The sequence below is a fragment of the Xenopus laevis genome, chromosome 7L (genome assembly GCF_017654675.1).
Source record: "Xenopus laevis strain J_2021 chromosome 7L, Xenopus_laevis_v10.1, whole genome shotgun sequence".
In the NCBI taxonomy this organism is placed as follows: Eukaryota; Metazoa; Chordata; class Amphibia; order Anura; family Pipidae; genus Xenopus; species Xenopus laevis.
This window is the reverse complement of record NC_054383.1, coordinates 80,610,265-80,630,651: the sequence shown is the minus strand read 5'-3', so window position 1 is coordinate 80,630,651 and position 20,387 is coordinate 80,610,265. Positions and strand designations below refer to the sequence as shown.

Genomic DNA, 20,387 nt, shown 5'->3' with positions numbered 1-20,387 from the left:
ATAAAATTGCTCAGACTGCTCTTCTGAATACTTTTGCACACTGCATTCATTATATTCTTATTCTGTTAATATAACGAACTTGAAGCAACAGCGCCACCTGCTGTTCATATCGCTGGAAGAAAAGTAAGTTAGTGAGAAGAGGAAAGTCACGTTATGTTGTACTGCTTAGAACTGGCCAGAGAACTGTCAAATAACTCTGCTTGTTTACTACAGTGTGTGATAAAGCACAAGATAAATCATAAGACTTCCTTCTACTATCTTGAAAACAAAAAAAAGTAAAATGCAAAAGTGCTCAGGAGAGCAATTTTACATTTATGTGTTTAGCATTTGCATTCCTTTGAATTGACTGTCAGCGGGGGGAATGAAGGCTAACCTAAAGAAATTACCAGCTTTAAAAGAAGAATAAGAAACTGATTTATCGAGCACAGATGCTTTACCTAAACCTTCCATTCACAAGAAGATTTTAGGAAGGAAAGAGATGCAGGAAATACATTTTCATGGATAGTTTAAAAATTCCAGAAAACATTTATTCCAAATAATGTTAATTCTAAAATCCCATATTACTTGAGCCCGTAGAGCCTACTTGCTGCTTATGGCCTAACTTATTTGGCCCTACTAGTTCTGATATAGGAAAAGCTAATAATTAATAACAATAACCTATCCTCAGCATTACACCTAATTTATTTAAAACAGAAATATATATGCTTTGGACCACATAATGCTGGTAAATTATTCTTATATTGTACTAGTAAGGACATTGGGGCAAATTCACTAAGATTCGTATTTGCGCCAGTGTCTGCTTCGCCGCACTTCGCCAGGCGAATTTTCACCAGCGCTACGCAAATTCACTAAAATCCGAAGTTGCGCTCAGGGGAAACGAAAGGTTGCGAAGTTGCACTACCGTTAATTCGCCAGGCAAAGCAAAGTTACGCTAGCGATGCTTAATTTGCATACGGCGCCAAATTAAATTTACAATGGAAGTATACGTGGCAGCACTAAACAAGCCTGGGAAACCTTCAAAACATCAAATAAAATTTTTATTTTGCCCTACACATGTGCCCACTGTGTAGTTAAGGTGCCATGAGTTAAGAAATGTAGGGGGGAAGGAGGGTAGTCCCAAAAAAATTTTTCGATCTTTTTCAGCTTATCACCCATAAAAAAAGCGTTTTTTGGGACTTTGAAAAAATTTCAACTTTTTTTGAAGCAATTCCTATCTACTCTATTGCACTTCGCCTAGTCTGAGGTGGCGAAGGAGGTCTAGTGTAAAAGGTAGCGTTCAGAAAAATGCGCGCGTCAGTGATTTTGCGTAGTTATGTCCAAATTCGCCAGGCGTAAGGGTGCGAAGTAACACTAGCGAATTTACGCCAGTGTCCGTTAGTAAATCGGCGAATTAACGCTAGCGTTAGGCACTTCGTCCTTTAGTGAATTTGCCCCATTAACCATTTTCGTTTCACTGTCCTGCTGTCTATTGTTCTGTGCTTCTATCTACCAACTCAGATGGATTATACTGCTCTGTTTATATCCTATGATTGATAATTTACATTTTCTACAGGAAATGACTTCTTTACATCCTCTGCAGCAGCTGGTATTGGTACCCAGTCATCTACAGTCTGCCTCTCAGTATCTACTGTCACAATCCCAAAGTGGCCAACAAGGTAATTTCATATTATAGGTGACATGCTGACATGTTCTGTGGATGTTCTTCTGCTATGCTCCCATCCACAAATTCATATCCAATGTACAATAAAAGGAAGGCAAACAGAAATATCCACTTTTAATGCATAGATATGACAGTGAAATGTTTTTTGAGCCCAGTATCTGTCACAATGTATAGTCACATTGGGTACATGGCAACAATATCATAACGTCCAGGTCGAACCTATACTATATTTGATCAGTCTCTCCTCTAAACAGCGGTTACTGATAACCGCTGGGACCTATTATTCAGAATGTTCAGGACCTGGGATCTTTATGTGAGTTGTATCTCCATACTGTGACAAGCTGGCGGCTTGAACACGTAACTTTTAGGGGGGATTAGTCAATGGTGAGCAGGCAGCATAGGAGAAAGGAGCATGAAAACAGGGACACACAGCTTGTTCAAGGAAAACACACGTTTATTTTCCCACTTTTCACAAACACAGTGTATTGTCCACAGACACAGGGGTGACCATTTTATCATTCAAACAAATAATAAAATAAAAACCTAGCCCATTGGGCACTACCTTCACACCTTGAAGCAGTCCCTGACTAGGCCGGGCCCCTTGTGGACTACCAGCAAACAAAACAATTGTTGTGGCTCACCCCTGTACTCACAGTCTTGGAGTGAACCTTTTAGCCTCCTGGCTTTTCTTCAATGTCCCACACAGACAACTCTGGCTCTTAGTCACAGCCACGGGCTCCCTCTGCTTCTGGCAGGATCAGGCGGCACTCCCAGCTCCTCTGGGAGTTCCTCACACAGCCAGGTCTCCTACCTGCTGTGCCCTGATGAGAGACACACTCTCCTATTCCAATTAACTTTAAATAGTCTTTCCACAGGACAGCTTTCCTGTGGAAGGTGAACTCCAATCTCTGGACTGGCTCTATGGAATGGAGTCCCTGGCTACTAAAGTCTTTAAACAGAGCACTGATTCTCTGTTTAATAACTCGCTTCCTGGAGCCTAACTCAGTACCTGGGGAGAAATTAAAGGCTAGAGTGACCTTTTTCCACCTTTTCCTAGTCACTCTACCACAATACCTAACGATTCAGTATATCTTAACTGGGATCAAGTACAAGGTACTGGTTTATGATTACAGAGAAAAAGGAACAAAATCATTTTAACAAAATGTAAATTATTTAAATAAAATGGAATCTATGGATTCCTTCCAGTGCTTCAGAGCTTTCTGGATACCGAATTTCCAGATAATGGATTACAATTACAAGAGTAAGTAATAAAATGTTATAAAAAATACTTTTAAAAGAGGCAGAAGGCAGCAAGTAAATGAAAAGCTTTGAAGACCAACTGAAAAGTTGCACAGAATAGGGTACTCTAGAGCATGCTAAAGTTAACTTAAAGGGTAACAACATTACAGTAAGGGTTATACAGTATTTATTATTCGATGTAAAATTAAATTCGCAAAAAAAAAACGGTGTCAAAAGCAGTGTAAAATAAATGGCGAATTTACCAAGGTGTGTTCTATTTTACTCCATGTGAAAGCCAGATTTGCCTCTGTTATTTTACACTGCTTCAGACCTTTGTAAGTTTTTTACGCAAATTATTCTGCTGTTTATTACAGCACATAATACATCTGCCCCTATGTATTTCTGAGCCTAAAATAGCTGTAAAGCAGAGCACATTACATATGCTTCTGTTGATCTTTCATGTTATAGAACGTGCATATTTTAGGTGTAATAGCACTTTAAACTGATATTATTAATGTATTTATTGTACAGCACTGCAGAATATTTTAGCGCTTTACAAATATATATTGATACATGTATGGGATCGCCCCAGCGAATAAATTGGTGAATCTCCTGTGAAAATTCGCCGGTGAAAATTCGTTGGCTTCAATTTCTGATTTTCGAGATTTTTTTCATGAAAATGTCAGATTTTCATGATTTTTTTCGTGAAAACCTTCATATTTCACAATTTTTGAGTGAAATCCTTCAAATTTCATGATTTTTGAGTGAAATCCTTCAAATTTCATGATTTTTTTAGTGAAAACCTTCAAATTTCACGATTTTTGAGTGAACGTCCGATTTTCACAATTTTTTAGTGAAATTTCACGATTTTTGCGTGAAAACGTCTGATTTGCACGATTTTTTTGTAATAACGTTTGAATTTCACGATTTTTTCGGGAACTTTCTGGTTTCGGGAAATTCGCTCATTTTTCGGCAAAGCGAAACGGTAGAAATTCGCCCATCATTAATCTTTCTGTAATTTGTATCTCCATAATTTAAGTCTACTAGAAAATCATTTAAACGTTACATAAACCCAATGGGATAGTTTTGCCTCTAAAAGGGATTGATTATATCTCAGGTGGGATAAAATACTGAGAAATAGAAGAAAAAAAAATTTAAAATGTGAATTATTTGATTAAAAATAAGTCTATGGCGGATTGCATTCCCATAATGCAGAGCTTTCTGGATAATGGGTTTCTGGATAATGGATCCCTTACCTGTAATAACAATAATAACTGCACACACAGCAGCCATGATGTCATGTTGGAATGTTACAACCCAGCGCTTTGTGAAGGGGTGTGCTGCCACCTTGTGGTAGCAGTTTTCATAGTTACTGTTGTTATTAGCAGTCTGATAATAGAGTTGTACTGTAGAATAGATGCTATCGATGTCACTTATTATTCACTCAGGAGGTGAAATCAGGCAGTACTGATGTTGTCTACACTGGCATAAGTCATAGCAACCAATCAGCAGAAAATGTTTGATAGGTTGGTGTGGGTTAGTAGACTGGAATATATTTTACCCATGTTACTATATCATTTACTTGTGCACTCCACAAATGATGTGTTTATTTAATTGGTGAATACATATTTTATGTAGTCTGAGTTTGAGATAAAACATGTATCTTCTCATTTCTTTAGGTCTTTATCAGCCAAATCATCTCTCACTCCCTCAGCAGCAAGGTGGAATCCTTCAGCCACAAACTGGTTTAGGTTTGGCTTCACAGGTAAACACAATCATAAAATAATACAAGTCATTTTCCACCGGACTTATTCATATGGCACCATATATTCTTTTTCAAGTGTCTGCAAAATAACTTTATGATTGTCACATTGGTTGTAAGCATTTATTCTGTACTATATACACAGGCAGTAGGACGTCCTGGACTTCCAGGTTCTTCTCTAGAATCCCATTTGGAAATGGGTCACCTGCACGCTCCAAAACATTTGTCTGTGGTGTCAGATGAGCCAAGTGACCTAGAAGAACTGGAGAAATTTGCAAAGACCTTCAAGCAGAGAAGAATAAAGCTGGGATTCACACAGGTGATCTACTGACTGACATGACAAACATGACTGATTAGACTTTCCCCCATTGGGACATTGGGAAGTTGGAATGAGCTTTGTCACTAATATCTGAGCATTCAAATTTGAGCCAGTTTAGGGTGGGCATTTACCAATGGACTTCATTACCAGAAGGACTTCACTAGGAAAGAGAGAAGTTTGTAGCTGAAGGGCTACAGGTTGGACATCCCTAATTGATATATTTTTAACCTCAGATGGGGCCCGTCTCTTTCAGTCGTACTTCCCTTAATGGAATAATGTTTATCAGACTCCACAACAAGAACTCCTTTCCCATCATTTGTATGTATACACTTTATAATGTATTGTTGAAGTGTGCAAATTAATATATATTTAAACCAATATGTACAGAAAGTACTTGGTTCAATTGACAACTAACTGTACCACAATTCAGTAGTATAACCTTCCCAAATGCCTTCTGCTCCATGAGAATAACCAAAACACATAAGGGCCAATTTATTAAACCTCCATTTTTTCTGGTTGAGTTTTTAAGGGAAAAAAATCAATTTGAGGGGGGAAAAAACCCTTGCATTTTTCAAGATTTATTATGGTCTAAATCTGCTAACAATACAAATCCAAAATTACTCCAGATAAAACCTGTCAAAGTCATGTAAAAGTCAGTGGCAGATGTGCCTTTTACAATTTGAAAATGTTTTCTGCCTTCGTGATTTTCAAGGGTTTTGGCCTGTTTGACGCTGGTTTTTGTCCGAAAACCCGGGAATATTTGTGGATTTCGTTAGACAATTTTAAAAAGTCACACAATTCGAATTGGCGCACGATTTTGTCACAACGTTTCGCAAATACGGTAGAGGAGTAAAGACAAATTTGTTTTAATAAAAAACGAGAAAAATACGAGTTTTTGTAAATAGGCCCCATAGTGGTGAGGACTAAGAATAGCTTATTTTCACACTTGAGACAGGAATGATGTACATAACCTGTATATTTGGAAACTCCCAGGTAGCCATGCTGACCAACTTATTTGTTTCCAAGTCCACTCCTGGTACAGGTATGGGACTTGTTATCCAGAATGCTCGGGACCTGGGGCTTTCCGGATGACAGATCTTTCCACAGTTTGGATCTTCGTATCTACCTACTATAAAATCATGTAAACATTAAATAAACCCAAAAGGTTGGTTTTTCTTCCAATAAGGCTTAATTATATCTTATTTTAGATGAATTACAAGGTTCTGTTTCATTATCACAGAGAAAAGGAAATAATTTTTAATAATTTGGATTATTTGAATTAAGTGGAGGCAATGGGAGATGGCCATTCCGTAATTCTGAGATTTCTAGATAACGAGTTTCTGGATAACAGATCCCATACCTGTACTGTCATACAGCATACAAACCCGCTTTTGCAAGCAGCAGATGTTTTCATTTCATGTTTGTCTGACTAAATGAAATTTATTTGTCAGGGCGATGTTGGACTGGCCATGGGAAAGCTCTACGGAAATGACTTTAGCCAGACAACCATATCCCGATTTGAAGCTCTTAACCTGAGTTTTAAAAACATGTGCAAGCTAAAGCCCTTGCTGGAGAAGTGGCTGAATGATGCAGGTAAGAGAATGACATACCGTACTCAAGTCTGGAAATTGTGTCTAAATTGGAAAAATGTATAGAAAATTAAAAGAAAAAATAGAAAAGAGACACATTACATGCAGGTCTAAGGGGACAACACATTTTATACAATTACAGATGAATATACCTAGTTTTAATTAACATAAGTTTATACAGTGGTATTACTGTATTTGCTGTGCACTAGTAGCACCAGAGATTTTTACCATGCTGATTAGCTCTCTTGCTTTGTATTAACAAGCATACCATATTCCCACTTCCCTTTTGCCATTGCCTTAGCAAAAAAGTAATTTGACTTACCTTACTTGTGCTACTGGGCATTGGGCAGAACAACTGCACAGTTGTTGTTGCCCAAACTTTTGTAGATACCTTGTGAGCTGAGTGTGATAAGCAGATGTCTGACCTTCCACAGTGTCACAACTGCCAGCCAGTGCAATGAAAAACTTTATTTTCAACATTGCATTAGGAACCAGTGTCTTGTATATGCCATTCATATAGCCCAGGGTTCTAGATCACCCAAAGCAATCCATATGAAGGCTCCACATACACACACAAAGGTTGGCTGAAAATTCAAGCATGGCATGAGGCCGGTCTTTTACAAAGAGAGAAAAAGAAGAAATAGGAGGTGAACCAGAGAGAGGAAACACATGACCCATGCATCCGCCTACACTCACTCCTCTGACACATAGTAACCAGTGACAAATATCATTATTTGGAATGATCATGGCCACAGCTTTTATTAATACATAACAATGCATAACATCAATACAAATGTAATCATGAATAATTTATCCATAACATCCATTTATATAACATTGCAACAATTCCATTAGATAATAACAATAAGTAACCCAAACTTGTCTGCCTGAGCCCATTGTCAGTCTACCCCTTCCAAAGTAACCCAGGATCTCCTCCAGCCGCCCAGTCCCTAGCTGAGAGGATCCCTGCCGCCTCTCCTGGGGCTTCCTATTGCCCCCCTTTAGTACTCCATCTGTTACACGTGGTCACCCACCTTAAGGGGTTAAACCACCCAATTGACCTGATATGTCCTCCCATAACAGATCACCTCCCCGGTAGACTGACAAAAAGGACCCGCCACAGTATGCCGAGCTGGACTCCTTCAGCTCCGCATACAACGCCATGCCCTCCATGCCAATGTAATGGCCTCCTGGAAACTGAAATTAAATAGGTCTAGGCCCAAATCGTTCAAATGCACTCCATCCGGTCGAAAATAACTCCGTTCTTTTTCCAGATCCATGTGCCTCACTATTATACCTCCATTCCCCTGCACAAATTTGGAAACAGCCCTGTTGATCTTAACCCTAGCTCTATTTACCGCTTGATGCGAATGGGCCCCCCTCCAATGAGCTCTAGGGATGATCTCTGACCATATCAGCACAACCCCAGGGAAAAGGGACCACAACCTGAGACAATCCCTCCTAATGTCTTTTATTAGGAATTTCATGGGGCATTGCCCTACATCATTGCCCCCCGCATGCAAGACAATAATGTTAGGTGGGCCGAATTCCTTTGCTTTTTGCACGACCAGGGGTACAATTTCCTCCCATTTAAGCCCCCTCCTGCTGACCCACCGCAACTGCACCTGCGTTTCCTGAAAACCCAACTGGCCATCTGCCCGATGAAACGTGGCCCGTTGCGCTGCCCAATGTATGTATGAATGTCCCAGCAGCCACGCCATGCAGGGCCGGGTACCTGAAAGAGATACAAGTCACTACCGTTTTATTATTATCAACCACCCCCAACCTCCTTTTCTTGTTTACTTTTTTTTTTTTTTTTTTTTTTTTTTTAAATTTTAAATTTTAACGTTCAACTCTATTCGGTCTAATGTAGGAACGGAACCTGTTAGACTCCCATCTGCCAATCCGTCTAATGACTGCTTCGTCCAAACCCCATCGGGCCGCTTCTGTGGCGGCCCCTATTCTAAAGGAATGACTCCCGTATTCGGCCGCCGCTAGGTTTAAACTGCCCAGCGTCCTCCTCAGCACCGCTACAAATTGAAATTTAGATAGGGCCGAACCATCCTGGTGAATGAGAAAAATGCCTATTTGTTCCCTCCTGACCCTATAGTATTCGTCAAAACATTTCACTGGGCAAGCATCAAATCCCCCTACCCCATGAAGCACCACTAAAAAACCTTTCCCGCTCTTGTCCGTTTTTGCCTCTCGAATCCTAATCGACAAACTGTGTTCTTCCCTCCTTATGTCCTCTCGCAAAACCCCCCCTAATCCTGCCCTGTTGGAACTCACCAGCTCAGATATTCTAAATGCCCCAAAGAAAGCCCATGAAAAAGCCAGTCTGAATAACAACAGCTCAAATGATGACTGTGCAATGCCACCCAATTGGCTAAAAATTCCCTCCAAAATGTTCAGGGTGATGGGCCTCCTAATGTCTGTTGACCTCCTACCCTTCTTGAACCCCCTTAAGTGCTTGTTTGATAGCAAAATCTTTTGTGACATCCGTCCAGCCCCGAAATTTGAAAAGAAAAGCCAAAGCCGATAGTTTCCTTTCAATCACACTGACGGACACGTTACTGTCAAAATCTTTTGACAGTTGCCACGCCAGGAGCCCCAGCCTGTCATCACTGTTGTCCGACACCCCCATCTCTTGCTCTAATCGAGCCCAGTCACACCACACTTTATTGTAACTGCTCCAGGTGCTCGGCGCTAATGACCTTCGTACCCACTCCATCATACCTGATGCACCAGCTCCCAAATCCGGTCTGGGCATCGCTCTCCCTCCGGCTCCGCCTCGGGCGCCAGCCCCCGAAATCTGATCCACTGTGAGCGAGACAAAGCATCAGCAATATCATTAACTTCACCTGGTATGTGCTTGGCCCTAAAATGTATATTGCTTTGCAAACACCGTAGCACCATGTGTCGCAGAAGAGCTAGCACTGGGCGAGAAGAGGAAGTCAAGTTATTGACCGCTGCCACAGCTGCTGTATTGTCCGACCTAAACAGCACAGATCTGTTCGCTAACAATCGACCCCACAGCTCAACCGCCACCACAATTGGAAAAAGCTCCAAAAAGGCCAAATTGCCGGTAAGTTTACTGTTTTTCCAATCCAACGGCCATTGTCCCGCACACCATTTTCCTTGGAAATATGCCCCAAAGCCAATTGACCCTGAAGCATCCGTAAATAAAGCAATTTCCGAATTTTCGACTGTGGTTCCCAGCCAATAAGCCTTCCCATTGAAGTCTCGAAGGAAATCACTCCAAACCGCTAAGTCTGCTTTGTGCCCCGAATTGAGCCTAATGAAGTGGTGTGGCTGCGTGACCCCTGATGTTGCCAAGGCCAACCCTCTGGAAAAAACCCTCCCCATGGGAATAATTCTGCACGCAAAGTTCAATCTACCCAATAGGGACTGGAGCTGTCTTAGTGTTACCTTTTTTGCCCTCCTTGCATATCTTATGTCCTTGGCCAGCACGGACACCTTTTCTGCCGGTAACCTACATTCCTGCCGTATGGTATCAATCTCTATGCCCAAAAATTTCAAACATGTCGTTGGCCCTTCCGTTTTTTCCTCCGCTAAGGGGACCCCAAACTGTGCCGCCACGTCCTGCAATGTCTGGAGGAGCACTGCGCACAAATTAGACTGAGAAGGGCCCACACAGAGAAAATCGTCCAAATAATGAATGACTGACCCCACGCCTGCCTTGGTGCGCACCACCCACTCCAGAAATGTACTAAAGGCTTCGAAGTATGCGCAGGAAATTGAGCACCCCATGGGAAGACTCCTGTCAACATAGTAACGTCCCTCAAAATGGCAACCCAACTTATGCAGTGACTCAGGATGCACCGGCAATAGCCGGAAGGCAGATTCCACGTCGACCTTAGCCAACAAAGCCCCTTTCCCTGCTCGCCTTGCTAGCTGCACTGCTTCGTCAAAAGATGTATAAGACACCCGTACTAAAACCTTATCAATGTCATCGTTGACGGAATCCCCCTTCGGGTAGGAAAGATGGTGTATCAGTCTGAACTTTCCCGCCTCTTTCTTGGGCACCAGCCCCAATGGTGATGTCCTAAGGTTCGGTAAATGGGGTTCTTTAAAAGGGCCTGCCATTCGACCCAAATCCACTTCCTTCTTCAATTTTTCCAACACTAACGCTGGGTTCTCCCGTGCTGACCTTAAATTTTTGTGGGCCCCCCCCTTTGATTTCGTCCCCCCAGGAATCTGGAAACCCTCAGAAAAACCCCTCCGCAACAGATCCGCTTTCTCACGATCTGGATATTTATTTAGCCAAAGGACCATCGCCTCTAATCTCACTGGCGTCACTCCCTTTTCCAGGACCCCTCCTGAAATCGCTCCCTTCTCTTTTTCCTTTCTTAAAGCATCTGCTAAGTGGGTGGGAACATTCATGCCGGAAACGACAGGATGCCCCCCATTTGCAATGGCTGTCGTTAAACAGCCAACATGTTCCTTTTTTGTGCGCTCCAGCAGGGCTGGAAGCCTGCCCGCTGGAGCTGCCCTGAAAGGGCTGCTGCCCTGAAGTTCCCTGTGTGCCGTAGCCTTGATAGCCTTTATTGTTCATTAACCTCATCCACAAACCAATGTCTCTGTGATCCCAATTCAGATCTTGCCGAATCGACATTCTCTGTCTGAACTGCTCGTCATACCGAAGCCAGGCGAGGCCCCCGTACACCCGGTTTGCTTCCCATATGTTATCCAAGTAGCAGAACAGTGCCGAACACTGTTCAGGATGTTTCTCACCCACTATACTAGCTAAAATCGAGAACGCCTGCAACCAGTTCCCAAATGTCCTAGGGATGAGTCTAAAGCGCCTCCTGTCCTCATTTTCCTCCTTCCTATGCTCCTTGCCTTTCTCAAACTTGTCAATGTTAAACCTTTCCAGGGGTAGTAACGTGAAAATGTCTACATACTCGCGTTTCCATATTTTTTCCCGCACCTCTGGTTTCAGGTGCGCCCCCATAGGACCCTCAAAGCAAATGTACGCATGCCCCTTGGATGCATCAGACATAGGTATTGGTTTTTCCCCCCGATTTTGTTGTTGCTGGTGTCTCCACCGCTCCCTTTGCCCCTGTTGAGGTTGACATGTTACTCCCACCAGAGCCCGCCACCTGGCCTGTACTGTCCCAGTGACCTAAAAGTTGACGCAACCCTGCCATGAAACCTGCCAACGACTCCCCCCCTAAGTGAGGAGTGCCGGGAATAGTAGTGTCAGTGTTTGCCCCTTGCCCCGTGAGAATACCTTGTCCTGTGGTATTGATGATATCAGTCCCTGTTGCCGTGTCTGTGCCATTGTCTTGAGCTGTCCGCGGTTGCTGCACGTCTCCGTCTCCTCTTCTGTTAACCTGAGAAAAAACAAGTGGGGGGGGGGTACACCTTGGCTGGCAGTGCTAAACGACACTGCTGCCCTTTCCCTACCCACCGCTGTGCCGCTGGGAACCGCTGCCCCTGCCAACCATACTTGGCGCCCTGCCACCGAACCTCCTGCTGGCCCTGCCTGTGGCACTCCTGCTGATGAATTCCCATGTAAGGCTGAACCTCCGCAACAGGCAGCCGTCTGGGGGTCGCCATCCAGCCCCCCCCTCTCCCCTGCTCTGTTCCGCTCTGTGCCAGCACTAGTGTTCATTGCCGGAGCCCCCCCCAACAAACCCCCCCCTCTGATTTTCACTTTGGGCCTCCCTGGAGAATGAGCGCACCCCCTGCTCACTTGGTACAGTCCATCTGCCGGTTTCCTGCCTTTGCGCATGCTCCCTTACAATGCCGGCAACTACCGCATCTCCCTCATTACTCGCCTGACCGCCGATGCGAAAGGACGTCTCCCTCTCCTCCTCCGTAAGTTGCTGGGGCTGAGACTCCGCACCTAGCTGGGGATGCCGGCTGTCACCTCCGTCGTTGGCGCGGGTTGCTCCGCTCCCCCTTTGGCCTGGCTGACGGCTTCTCCTGCTGCCCCTCTGCGCCGTGGATGGACCGGCAGAGGGGGTGGTGCGCCGCTCCTCCGTCAGGCGGCTGTCGCGGCCTGCTGTTCCGGACCGCCCGCTCCCCTTACCGCAGGCGGACAATGCCTGCGGGCTCCGCGACGGGACCCTCCGGCGCTGGGTTGGGGGTGATGGGCTGAGGCGAGTCGGCGGCCTGGATCTGCGGGTCCTCATCCCAGGAGTCGGTGGCTGCTGGGGCTGCTCTTCTGGCAGAAGCTGCCGAAGCCAATCGTCTCCCCTGCGCTCTGCCTCTGCCCTGATGCGAGCTAAGAGGGCATCCATATTGTCTGCCATCAGAGGTAGGTAAGTGTAACTTTCCTTCACTGTGCACTCTCCCAACCTCTTTCCTTGCTGTCCACATAAAATGGTGGCTAGCCCAGCCTACCCAGCTCCTTTTGTTTCCCTCTCTCTGGCTGTTGCTATGCCCCTTCCCCCCCCTTTCCCTCCAATCTCTGCCTATCACCCGCTGGCATGCAGAGCTGGGTCATGCAGCCCCTCCTCTGACTTCGCTGCTATGGGGCTCTCATACTACTCTTTAAATATAGAATCCTTTGAAAACCTATTTTATTCATAATCTCTGTGTTACAGAGACATAACAAAATTGACAATTAATATAATATTATGTATAAAGCAGCAAAGTGATTACACCCTACTCATCTGTTTAGAATCTGCCCCCTCGGATACTGCCTTGACTCCCAGCGCCAACTATGCCCAGCTCAGTGAAATGTTTGGGCGCAAGAGGAAGAAACGCACAAGCATTGAAACCAATATTCGTCTAACACTGGAGAAAAGGTTTCAAGATGTGAGTATGGCACTACCATTGTATGTGTGTGTGTGTGTCTGCAACATCTACAAAACCCAGCATGCTTTGACTTCTTTCATAAATATAAAGAAGGGCTTTAGGTTAGGCATCACTGTACTAGACTGATCATTTTTTATACATTAAAGACAACGCTATCTTGTTGTTGTCTCTGCTACAGTATGTTACAAACCCCCAAAATTCTCTACCCTGCAGTGGTTGGGAACAATTACTAAGGACACTTCTGTGCAATAAGTTCTGAAACACCTACTTCCAGTTAGAAAACCAACATGAAGATCTTTCTTTTAGTTAATTACCACCCACAGTTAGTAAAGTGTATTTGCCAAGTACAGTTGAGAGTAGTGTAAATTGAACCCATCACCAGCAAGAGGCAGCTGCTATTTTATAAAGCAACAACTGATCTCAGCAAGAAAAATAAGGTTTTTGTCTTTGTAAATGGAAAACTCCATAAACATCCATAATTATTTGCTGTTGTTAGCTGCTTAACTAAGCAAATAATCAAAAATGCACGGTAGCTCATTTCAAGCATTTATTTGTGCAAATTCAACAAAGCAATTGAATACAAATTAGTGATAAATAAATAATAATTATAATATAATATCATACCACATGGAAGCGTCTCACCCCTGTCTCCATACCTCATGTAAGTCACTTCCTCCTGATGCGTTTTGCACCATTGGGTGCTTCATCAGGGGAGGTTAGCTGCTTAACTATAAGAAGTTTTTTCCCCAATAATTTCACCCATTAATGTATGGCTCTGCCCGGGCCAGCTTTGAGCAGATTGCAATAATAAAGAGTACACACAATAAGAAGTGAAGTAAAACAATGAAGCTGCTTAAATTCATATATATTATATGATTTGTCATAGATACTAGCCATGATGTTCCGGACACTGATAATTTAAGCAGTATTAATAGTAACACTTCAAAGGCTTGTTGTGATATTTACATATTGTAGCCATTTTAATACCTGCTGACTGTTCCCATTGTAGAACCCCAAGCCAAGCTCTGAGGAGATCAGCATGATAGCAGAGCAGCTAGTGATGGAGAAAGAAGTGGTCAGGGTCTGGTTCTGCAATCGGCGACAGAAGGAAAAACGAATAAACTGCCCAATGAATCTACCACTAAAGTCCCCAGTCTACAACTCCAGAATGGTGAGTTACCAAATACTTTCTCAGCTGAAATGGCTCCTTCTATACATGTAAAGAAGAGGATTTATCAAGGACTATGCTTGTGGCATAATATCACTCTCTATTTTGCAGGTACCAACATCTGGTTCTTTGGGATCTATGTCCATGACAGGTAAGATATGCATATTGCTTATCCCACACCATCACTTTTTCCAAAGCTGCCTTCTGCCTACATGATACTTTTTTTTTTTTAAATGTCCAAATGCTCTTCTATACCAAATGGATACCAACCATCATACACCTTTATCTACACTTCTGAAGCAGCAATGCAGGGGATAGTGCCGTAAATTGTAGTCACCATCCCTTCAGAAGGCCTCTTGTACTATGATGTATGGTCTTCAGACACTTCTAATTTTATGATGTTCCCGGACAATGCAATACACAGAATGATGCAAGTATGTAATCTATGAAGAGAAACAAAATATAACTATTATATTTCAGTGACATCTTCTTGTTCCCCGGGGAATTCCAGTAGACCTTCCTCACCAACCTGCGGTCTCCAGCCCTGTAGTCCAGGATCATCATTAATCAGCTCCAAGCCCACAGTGAACACATCCGGTTACAGCAACTCAAGGTGAGCTTTCTGGCATCTATGTATTTCCTTTTTTATTTAAATGTGTGTGTAATACATATTCATATAACAGAATATGTTAGCTTACAGTCCTTACAGGAATACAGCATAGGAAAATATTAATTTTAAATACATTTAAGGTTGATGCCATACCTGTATCAACTTTGACCCATTATGATTATCACAGGGCTGAAAGGCTTAATTGCTGCCATCCTTATCTATCTGGACAAAAAGAAAAAGCTGGCAAAAAGAATTTTTATAAACCGAAATACATGTAATCTGTGCAATGTCAGATACCTGGGTAAAAACAAAGCTGAAATTTGCCAGTAATCGCCACTGTGCACCGTTTCTTAGCAAAGCCCCAATACTCCAGTTTGTTTTCACTGTCATTAGACAGGAAGGGGCTCTGATTATTTCTGGCACACATAATTAAAAAATAGCAATAGCTCCCAAATAGGTATACAGGTAGACACTATGGGGGTTATTTATCAACGGTCGAATTGTATTTTACCCAAGAAATTCGAGTTTTCAGGGGTAATTTCTGCTCAAAACTTGAATTTTTGGGTAAAAAAAACGTGAATTTTTACCCCAAAGCTGGAAATAGCTTGAATATGAAAATACATCATCAAAAACCTATTGAGGTCATGTAGAAGTCAATGGCAGGGGTCCCTTCAACCTTTTGAAGATGTTTGGAGGCTTTATAATGTACGAGTTTTTTTTTGTGGGTTTCTCTTAAAAACTCAATGAATTCAAGCTATCTGAGTTTTTTTTCATGGAAAACTCATTATAATCGTGAATACAGATTTCAGTTTTTTACATTTGATTTTTTTTCATAAATTAGAAACCATTCGAGTTGTGAGTTCATTGGAGGTATAAAAAACCTCACAAAGTGTTTTGAGGCCCCTGTCGTCCTTTTTAAGTACACAGCTGAAAACCACCATATGTGCCATAAACCAGTATTTAAAGAGAACAGCATTCATAATAATTTATTTTCTGCAACCATTTTTTTTTTAAAAAATCACTCGATGGCCAGTCTAAGTAATCAAAATTAGGTTATGGAAATGTCTCTATAATTATTTGATTTGTTCCATAGATTTCATGTTTTTCATTCTTTTATTTTTATACAGTTCCTGGTATCGATGGAATCATTCCCAATATTTCCACTGAGATATTGCACAAAGCAGGCACTCTTTCAGTGCAAGTATGAAGGCGATGCTTTGATTGATTGCATAGTTTATGTGAGGTGTAAAGAATGATGCATATTATGGTTGGTGTTAAAAGATTTATCACCATTCCGAAGCATGAAGATAGAAAGCACCCAGAGCTGCTTTCAGTGTTGTACAAAAATGGAAGATGTCTCTCAACCAGGAGGAACTTCCCACTGCTTCATGAATGGTTTCACCAGCAACATACATATTAATACAGGCTTTCCTGTCTGTTTTTCCTCCTGTGCTGAAAAAGCCCAAAACAACCATATCTGTTTTTAAGATGTTTACGAAGTTTGCTTGTGTTCCCCTCTTTGTATATTTTCTTACCCTGTTTTTCCGTAGTTTTTTATGGAAGGGATGGCCTTGTAATTTATTCTCACTTGTAAATAGTTTCTCTATGTTTATTGCGGCTCCTTTTAGTCATTCATGCTTTACAGATGATTTGTTAAGCTTTCAGAAAAAACATCTGAGCCTTAAAAGTTATGTTAAATATTCATTAGGGTTTAGGGTGGGTAAATGAGTCAATGGCTATTGAGTTAAAAATCGATGCCTCGGAAGCCTTGCAGAATAAAACTGCCATGTAAATGTTCAGAGATGTTTTGTATGTATACGGTATTTAAATAAAATGGTAAAAAAGAGAAACTGTATCTTCATTACGTTACCTCCTTATAATGTTATAGAGATTGGACTAGATTTAGGTCATGGCACATGAGACAGTGAAGCACCATAATTCATCTGACGGATTGTTATTAGTTTTAATGGAAATTATGGAAAATATTCCCCATGAGGCTAAAAACAAATCTTATTTTTCATATAGAGACTTTAAAATTGGCTTGCTGTGTAGAAGTGTCCACCATGAGCCAGAAGAGCTGTAACTGAGCAAAAATACTAGTCCTTAGGCTAATAGAACTAATTTCCAAAATGGATAATGAACTTTAAAAAGGTTCTATTAGCCTGAAATGTTCCTTAATTCCAAACAATAAAGCATACATTACTGTACACTGGCTAGACAAAAGTCTAGTGTATGAAAACTATTTTCATCTCATAACCAAAGCGAGATTCCTGACATACTGGTTTTGGCATATGTAAAAATCTCTCATCAAATCCTGTGTTGACAGAAACAAACATGAATTACAGTTACAAATCTGAAATATTTATAATACATTTGTGTAATTGTTTGGTGAGTTAAAGGGAAGCAGAGCTCAAATGTACGGTTTTCTACAATCATCTAAGGGGCCGATTCATTAACTTCGAGTGAAGGATTCGAAGTAAAAAAACTTCGAATTTCGAAGTGTTTTTTTGGGCTACTTCGACCATCGAATGGGCTAGTTCGACCTTCGACTACGACTTCGAATCGAAGGATTCAAACTAAAAATCGTTCGACTATTCGACCATTCAATAGTCAAAGTACTGTCTCTTTAAAAAAAACTTCGACCCCCTAGTTCGGCAGATAAAAGCTACCGAAGTCAATGTTAGCCTATGGGGAAGGTCCCCATAGGCTTGCCTAAGTTTTTTTGATCGAAGGATATTCCTTCGATCGTTGGATTCAAATCCTTCGAATCGTTCGATTCGAAGGATTTAATCGTTCGATCGAAGGAATAATCCTTCGATCGTACGATCGCAGAATTTGCGCTAAATCCTTCGACTTCGATATTCGAAGTCGAAGGATTTCAATTCCTAGTCGAATATCGAGGGTTAATTAACCCTCGATATTCGACCCTTGATGAATCGGCCCCTAAATGTTCATTGGCTGCTGTTTTATATACAGGGGTGAATAGTAAATGACTACAGGTATGTGACCTTTTATCCAGAATGCTTGGGACCTGTGGTTTTTCCGGATAAGGGATCTTTCTGTAAGTTGCATCTCTGTGCAAAAACATTAAAACCTAAAAAACTAATTTTGAATTATGTGATGAAAATGGAGTGTGTATTTTAGCAGTTTCTAGATAATGGTTTCCCGTAGCTCCTTCCTCCAGTTTATTCAGGTGTATGATGAGGTGGAAAACCTAATTCCTCTTCACACTAAATGGTCACATAAAATAAATCCTCAAAATTCCCTGTTTAGAGGAAATGGTCATTGAAATGAACTGGATATTTAGTGACGTTAAGGGATTCTTTGCTGCTTTATTATTGCCTGGTGAGGCTCAGAAATTTCAATTTCCACCCTACTGTAAATTACGTTTGACAGTCAAATGTAGGGCAACAATTACAGCAGGAACTTGTGTTTCCTTACCCCCTTTTGATTCATGACTGCAATTTCATTGTATTTTAGGGCGATGTGCTGGTGCATTTTCAAGCTCTAGCAAAAGCATTTTAACTGAATACGAAGCAATCAGGATTATTTCAATTGTTACAACAAATAGCAGCAAAGTGTTTTGCGTACCATAGGGCCAGACGATGGAGACGATTGTGGATTCTCCGCAAGCAGAGAATCCTGCTCTTCCCCTGTATTTTGAAGGCAGGGCGGATTTCTGTGCGAAATGCAAAAGGTTATGTTTTGGAGCAAAAATCCACCACGTCTGCTGCACCTGAGTGGAAACAATGCTTCCCGGCAGAGCAGGAGTGGAGGAGCAGCAGGGGAGTGGATCCTAGACTTGCAGAGAAACAAAGGCCAAATCTGCAGTTGTCTGGCCTTAACCTAATTCTTTTTTACATCAACCCCAAAGTTAGGTAGACATAGCAGCAAGATCACATCATCCTATGATTAGTGACACATAAAAGCCTTTGTTGGCTAGAAGAGTGCTGAATTCTGCTATTCTTTCAAGATTGCACTGTATCAGCAGTGCAGAAAAGGACAAAGGAATACAGGTTTCAGTTGCAATAACATTTACAAAATAATTTTAAAACTCTGGAAATGTTTAACATATATTGGGACTGAAGGTTGAAGAGTCAAATTCTAATTCAAGCTGTAAGATATTTTGCACACCCAGGCCAACAGATTCCCAGTGTACTCCATTCCAGAGGGATATCTGGCAGAGACAAGTCTCTATGAGAGTTCTGAGGAAAGACTTACAAGTTGATGCTGAAGGTGTGAGTAGGTTAGCATGTTGTTATTTTGGAGATGCATACACCTTTAGAGTTGTTACTAATTATAGGTCACTATAACTTACATTATGAAGTATAGTTTTATTAATTCTAATACACACAGGGTTTGTTTTATCTAGTACAGGTATTGGACCTGTTATCCAGAATAATCGGGACCTGGGGTTTTCCCGATAACTGATCTTTCTCTAATTTGGATCTTCATACCTTAAGTCTACTAGAAAATTATGTAAACATTAAATAAACCCAATAGGCTGGTTCTGCTTCCAATAAGGATTCATTATTTTTAGTTGGGATCAAGTAAAAGCTACTGTTTTATTATTACAGAAAAAAAGGGAATCATTTTTTTATATTTTTGATTATTTGGATAAAATGGAGTCTATGGAAGATGGCCATACTGTAATTTGAAGCTTTCTGGATAACGGGTTTCCAGATAATGGATCCCATACCTGTACTGTATTGCTGATATATGTTGTTGTTGCTTTGAAAATGTTGTTTTGGCTTGACAAAAAATATAGATTGGTGTATTTCAGGAAGCAAACCAATGAAACCAGCATAAAGAAAAAATAAAAAAGTGCCCATAGCTTAAAAACCTCTCTGCAAGATGATTCCCATTTAAGTGAAAACTAGAACAATTGCTCATCCAGAGACGTGATGATTATTTTGGATTCATTAAAGTGGACCTGTCACTCAGACACAAAAAGCTGTATAATAAAAGTCCTTTTCAAATTGAATATGAAATCAAATTTCTATTTTTTATTAAAGCATTCATAGCTGTTGGAAGTGCATCTAAAAATCTCAGCTGTCAATCAAATATTGTCTGCCCCTCCTCTAAGGCTTAGGCATTGAGGCAGGGCAGACAATTACTTTCACTTTCCATTCAGCACTTCCTAGATGTCACTGCTCTCCACACATTCCCCCCAGTTTTCTTCACCATTTAATTGTGTAACCAGGGCATGGGGATGGACATCGGGTCCCACATTCTGGTGCACAAACAAGAT

At 41.6% G+C, this 20,387-nt stretch overlaps 1 protein-coding gene across 2 annotated transcripts in view; it reads left to right on the top strand.

The window, feature by feature from the left end:
• pou2f3.L (POU class 2 homeobox 3 L homeolog) overlaps positions 1 to 16,999 on the top strand; it is a 46,642-nt gene extending 29,643 nt beyond the window's left edge. Inside the window, exons 5-13 of one of the 2 annotated variants that reach the window (XM_041569225.1) lie at positions 1,553 to 1,655; positions 4,579 to 4,664; positions 4,807 to 4,980; positions 6,432 to 6,573; positions 13,222 to 13,358; positions 14,368 to 14,529; positions 14,638 to 14,677; positions 15,007 to 15,139; positions 16,264 to 16,999. In XM_041569225.1, the coding sequence (XP_041425159.1) occupies positions 1,553 to 1,655; positions 4,579 to 4,664; positions 4,807 to 4,980; positions 6,432 to 6,573; positions 13,222 to 13,358; positions 14,368 to 14,529; positions 14,638 to 14,677; positions 15,007 to 15,139; positions 16,264 to 16,303 (1,017 nt within the window). In that variant the 3' untranslated portion in view covers positions 16,304 to 16,999. The remainder of the gene's footprint in view (positions 1 to 1,552; positions 1,656 to 4,578; positions 4,665 to 4,806; positions 4,981 to 6,431; positions 6,574 to 13,221; positions 13,359 to 14,367; positions 14,530 to 14,637; positions 14,678 to 15,006; positions 15,140 to 16,263) is intronic. The other variant, XM_018225773.2, reaches the window with a different exon arrangement.
• Positions 17,000 to 20,387: the final 3,388 nt, after the last annotated feature.